The following is a 6,000-nucleotide window of genomic DNA, read 5'->3' as shown; positions in this document are numbered from 1 at the left end:
AACATGATGGAGAAGCTGATGGAAGAATACAAAATCAAGCACAGAAAGTCTACTCCTTACCATCCACAAGCAAATGGCCAAGTGGAGTCTACAAACAAATTTATTGAAAGCATCATCACCAAAACTATTCATCTACACAGAAGAGATTGGGCAGAAAGGCTTTCTGAAGCCTTATGGGCCTGTAGAACTACATGGAGGAATACAACAAGACATTCTCCCTATGAACTTGTTTATGGCAAAGAAGTCCTGCTCCCCATTGAGTTTCAAGTCAAAACTTTCAAGATGGAAGTTCAGTTGGGGATGGATCTATCAGAAGCCCAAAATCACAGAATGGAGCAGTTGAATGAGCTAGATGAGATCAGACAAGAAGCAATCCTAAGAACTGATCTAGTCCAACATCAAAGAGCTAAGTGGCATGATAGATACATCAAAGAGAAAAAGTTTCAAGAGGGGGATTGGGCATTACTATTTGATTCCAAGTTTAAAGACTTCAAAGGTAAATTTCAGACCCATTGGCTTGGGCCATATGAGATTGAAAAAGTCTTTAGCTATGGAGCGGTAAGAATCAAAACCATTGATGAATTTCAAACCCCTCTTATTGTGAATGGCCATAGATTAAAGATTTATCATTAGCCACTCTCAAAAGAGGAATTTGTCAAAATGTTTCAAGGTAATTCTGCAATAAGGCTGGTGAAGAAGAATCCTTCTTCTCCACCAGCCTAGCCTTTGTTCTTTTCTGTTAAAAAAGAAGAAGAAAAAATTGTATAAGCATGAAAACCAATCACTGATTGACAGTCTTATACAGAAAATGTAGAGTGAAAATCAGGAACACCTGACACTCTATATTTTCCAAAAAAAAAACCTCTTTCTTTCCCATTTTCACTTCACTTCATTTCCATCCCACTCCATTTCATTTTCATTTCACTCCACTCCATTTCATCTCACTCCATTTCATCAATAAAAGTCTCTTTCATGACCATTTCCATTCAGCTAGTTATTATCTAACTATCTTTATTCAGCCAAGCGGTTGCTGTGTCAGTTTCCGCAGGTGGAATCAGTTTCTGCAGCCAGAAGCAGTTTGTGCAGCCACCACTCTGTTTTTCAAATTAACAATCAAGATGTTAGTTCAATAATCATGAAAATGCAGGTATGACTGAGCATATGTTATGAAGACATTGAGCATCTAAAGACATCAATAACGGGCAGTTGATCAAGGGCTAATGGACAACAAATGGAAAAGATTCCAAGGTATGAGTAAATTGTCAATCCGGGTATCGTAAACTGATGAAGTGTGGTGCACCATATGTGCTTAGTTAACCTTTTTCTTACTTCGTTGTTTTATAGATTTTATTTTGTTTTGGGGTTTTGTTTTTGTTGGTTTCCTAAAGTATCTAATGCAAATGGAAATCCTATTCTAAGGTCTTAAGAATACTTTTAAAGGTCAAGTATGGATGTAGATTTCAAGACAAGGTCTATGTCCCTAATGGTAACTTCCAAGACTTAGCACTTCAAAAGATCTTAAAACATGTTATTGATGGAATTAGTACTTAAACAAAAGTATAAGTATGCAGCTACTTCAATCAAGCAAAAGATGAAATATTGATCATGAAATCACTATCCTTGCTGTTGTCTAAATACAAGAAAAATGAATTAAACAATTGCACTCAAAGAAATCCAAAAATTGCAAGTAAAGTAAAGCTAAAATCAAATTACATCAATTCATATTCTGACCCCTCACCATTTGTCTCACTCTGGTTTTAGGAGGTAATCATAAACAAATTGAGCAATCTGATATCTAATTTGCAGAAAATGAAACTAATATCAAACTACGCATTCATACTTCAATCCCTCACCATTTGACTCGCTCTGGCTATAGGAGGTAAATGAAAATGACATGAGCAATTCAATAACTAACTTGCAGAAAAATAAACTAATATCAAACTACGCATTCATACTTCAATCCCTCACCATTTGACTCGCTCTGGCTATAGGAGGTAACTGAAAATGACATGAGCAATTCAATAACTAACTTGCAGAAAAATAAACTAATATCAAACTACACATTCATACTTCAATCCCTCACCATTTGACTCGCTCTGGCTATAGGAGGTAACTGAAAATGACATGAGTAATCTAATATCTACTTTGCAGAAAAGTAAACTTAAAATCAAATCACATCAATTCATAGTCTGATCCCTCGCCATTAGTCCCGCTATGGCTTTCGGAGGTAATCATCAACAACTTGAGCAATCTGATATTTAAACTAACAAAGTAAATGAATAAGACCGAAATCAAAACATAACTGAAATTGAAAAGCTAAAAAAAAACAAAGTCAACAGAGAGGTAAATCTCATGTCACTATTTGATGCAAAAACATGTAAAGAAAAAAACTAATCTACAATCAACCGGTTGAACACACTTACATGAATTAAAATTGCATGAATGGAAAATCTAATCTATCAAACTTGAAAGCAATCAAATGACATAATGAAATCAAAGAAAAATTACAAAATGAAATCTACTCTACCTTACATTCTAATGTGCTCCATGACATCTACTTCACATCTCCTTCCATGTTGAGAACATCAAAGCTTTATTCAAATTCTTCAAAATTACAAAGTACAACAAAGCTCTCCAAAGCTTTCAAGAGCCATCAAAGAAGAACTACAAACTCTAAGCTAAAGAACTCTAAACTGAGACTTAAGAACTAACAAATGAAGGAGAGAGATCTCTTATTTATACAGAAAGATGAGAAACCATCTCATTAATGAGAGTCCATCAATCTCTCCCTCTACCTCTAGAGTCCTAATCAAAATAGGAACTGATAAGACACATATTCTTAGAGTTGCAATACAATTAGGAGATGTGACACATATCCTCATGATCCCATGATTCTTTCCACTCAAATTCGAATTTGGCCTTAGAGTGCCACATAAGGGTCTTCTAGAAGCCTTATTTCAACCTACACATGTCAACAATCTCAATCCATTTGTTAAGTATAAGCATATGCACATTATTTTCTAATTTTTAATCACAAATTCACTTAAAAGGCTTAGAATTAATAAATATTGGAAAAACATAAATGTGGCCCAATGATAATGAAAGTGGGATGAAAGTGGTGACATAGTAGTGAAATGGAGGTGAGGTGATATAATGGACATAATAGTGAAAGTGTAATGGAAATGAATGACATTTTCAAGACTCAACATACTCCCTAACTGAAGCTATTGCATGTCCTCATGCAATATATATTACATTAACTCTTTTGATCCTTGAGTTTTGGCTTAACTTTGCATGATATCATTTGATAACTTCATATTTTTGCAAAGTATTTTACTTGAATTGCAACATGGTTGGTTCTTGTGTTACAACCATTTTTTTTTTGTTGCAGCATTCTATTTTGATCTTTGAACTTTGCATAATGATATTTTGATTATTGTTGCAAAGTATATCTTTATGATTATTGTTGCAATGGCGCCAAAATGTTTGATCAATTTAGTGTGTCCTAAATTGCTATATAAATTGTCAATCCGGGAGTCGTAAACTGCTGAATTGAGGTGCACTATATATGCAAGATAACTGATTTCTTACTTCTTTGTCGTTTTTTATTTTTGGTTTGTTTTTTTTTTGTTTATCTTTTGTTGATTCCCTAATGTGAGATGGCAATTCTAAAAGTCAAGTATAGATATAAGTGTTCAAGGCAATGGTGACCTTTAAAATAGTTTCCGAACTTCAAAGTTTTCAAACTTGCAATGATGAAATCAATTCCTAAGAGAAAATAAAAATGTACTTAAATTCTAATTAAACCAAACAGTGAGCTAGTGACTATGAAACCCAGTATTCTTGCTGCTGTATAAAAAGAAACTGAACTCAAAGAAATTCAAAAATTGCAAGCAAAGTAAACTAAATCAAATTACATCAACTCATATTCTGACCCCTCACCATTCGACTCGCTCTGGCTATATGAGGTAATCATAAACAAATTGAGTAATCTGATATCTAATTTGCATAAAATGAAACTAAGATCAAACTACGCATTCATACTTCAATCCCTCACCATTTGACTCGCTCTGGCTATAGGAGGTAACTGAAAATGACATGAGTAATCTAATATCTATCTTGCAGAAAAGTAAATGAACAAACAAAACTGAAAGAAATAAACAGTGATGGAATTAGAACTAAGAAAATAAATCAGCAGAATGACAAGATAATTCCATGTCATTAGTCATTAAAAAGCTATGTGAAAATGCCTGGGCTGTCTATTAGAACCTGAAATAAAGACACTGATCAGTTAACAGCATTAGAAAGCATAAAGAAAACTATAGACAACAATCAACATGAATACCATAAGCAGTGTAATATATACAAGCAAACAATTATGGCATTATGAACACAAAGGAATAAATCATGAAACTATACAGCAATTAAAAAACCTTGGTGTGTATGGGGGCCCTTTGCACAACCTCGGCCAATTAGCAATCAACCACGAATTGAGCTTAAAAATAGTGTCTTCTCATGTATTAAAATGTAGTCATAATATAAGGATTAAGTCACGGCACAGTGAGCTCATAAACAGTCAAAAATTACATTCAAAAAGCTAGCTAATATGCGTATGAGAATGCTTAATTTATAACAGAAGATGACACAACTACTTTCCTAAAATCTGCGCTGATAAACAGACACGTGAATAACCACGTCCAGAAATCTAGCATGATGGTAGCCGTGACAATTAAATCCAAGGAGGGTGGCTGTTAGATTCGGTTCATGGAGTAGTCCACAGGTTTTAGCATGCCTCTTGAGATTTAGAAATTTGCCACGCAAGTCTTCGCGTGGTGAAAAACGAAGTTCTGCCACCGTAAAACTCTTAGGTTGACCATCGCTTGACTGTCTTTGACCACGACCTTCTGTGAGGGATTCGGCTGAACCAACAGGACACGTTCCATGTCCACATCATTTGCAACTTGCACATGTGGCAGGATTCTCCTGTAGACACCTGTAACATAGACTTAAAAAAAAAGGCTGCGGAAAGTTGAGCTGGCTGCGGAAATTGACAAGATTCCACAGCTCACTGAGCAAAAATTTAGATCAAACAGCAGTCACAAGACATCGTTAGGAAACTATTTTATATGCTCTTTTTAAACTAATATGCAATGATTTGAGAGCTTTGGAGGTCCAGGTAAATGGGAAAAAGGCTAAAAAGGTGTATAGGGAAGATGCAAGTTTGGGACTCAACATACCCCAACTTTGAAGGTGTTGCATGTCCTCATGCAACCAAAATTTTGGTCATCCCCCTTTACTCCATGTGTTTTGAAGCCTATGCTAGTACATCCAGTCCTCTTCTCTTCTTTCTTGGTGCTACTACCATCCCGGGCTTCCTTATCAAACATTTGAATTTGAGATTGATTAATTCCCTGCTCAACTTCCTGCACTTTTTCTTTAATTTCTTGTTCTTTTTCTACCACAGTCCCAAATGTAACATAGTATTATCATGAATGATTTTGTCCACTTTGCTTTGCTCCTTTAATGCTTCATTATCTTGTTTAATGTGTCTGTTTAAAACCTCCAATTCAAACACTTCTTGTTTCAATGATTGGATTTGTGCTTCTTGTGCTCTATGACGTAGAGTGAATGACGTGCTCGGGCCTGCAGCTGTCTACTCTAAGGATTCAAGATAATCATACACCTCTCGCTGATTTGGATCTATTTCGGGTGTTTTCCTTAGGCTGACCTCAAAGTCTTGTTGAGGAGAAGCATTGATTTCTAATTCTGGCCGAGAAGGACTTACATCAACATCTCGAGGACTGATTTCAATATTTGGCTGAGAATGAGGTGGGCTACGGCCAGCTGGAGGTTTCTCGGGTGTTTCCCCACCCAATTCAATGAAGTGGGGTCCTTTTACTTGTGTTTCCCTCCACTTTCCTCTAAGCCTGCTGCTTATTCTTAAATACCGTGGGCTAGTACTCTCTTCTTCCATGCTCTGTTTTCCTTTTTCTTTCTTCT

General features: G+C 35.6%; 1 protein-coding gene across 4 annotated transcripts in view; it reads right to left on the bottom strand.

Moving 5' to 3' along the window:
• Positions 1-2,597: 2,597 nt before the first annotated feature.
• The window catches only part of LOC149220031 (uncharacterized), a 164,281-nt gene continuing 160,878 nt past the window's right edge, over positions 2,598-6,000 (bottom strand). For 2 of the 4 annotated variants that reach the window (XM_089382714.1, XM_089382711.1), the window contains one exon: positions 2,598-2,962. Coding sequence is in view for 1 of the 4 variants with exons in the window: in XM_089382711.1 (XP_089238837.1) it covers positions 2,958-2,962 (5 nt within the window). In the remaining 3 variants the exon portion in view is untranslated. The remainder of the gene's footprint in view (positions 2,963-6,000) is intronic. The other 2 variants (XM_089382713.1, XM_089382712.1) reach the window with 2 other exon arrangements.

Source organism: Pinus tabuliformis, chromosome Q, assembly GCF_031772625.1.
Source record: "Pinus tabuliformis cultivar Carrire ecotype Pingquan chromosome Q, CPIR1, whole genome shotgun sequence".
Lineage (NCBI taxonomy): Eukaryota > Viridiplantae > Streptophyta > Pinopsida > Pinales > Pinaceae > Pinus > Pinus tabuliformis.
This window is presented reverse-complemented; position numbering and strand designations above follow the sequence as displayed.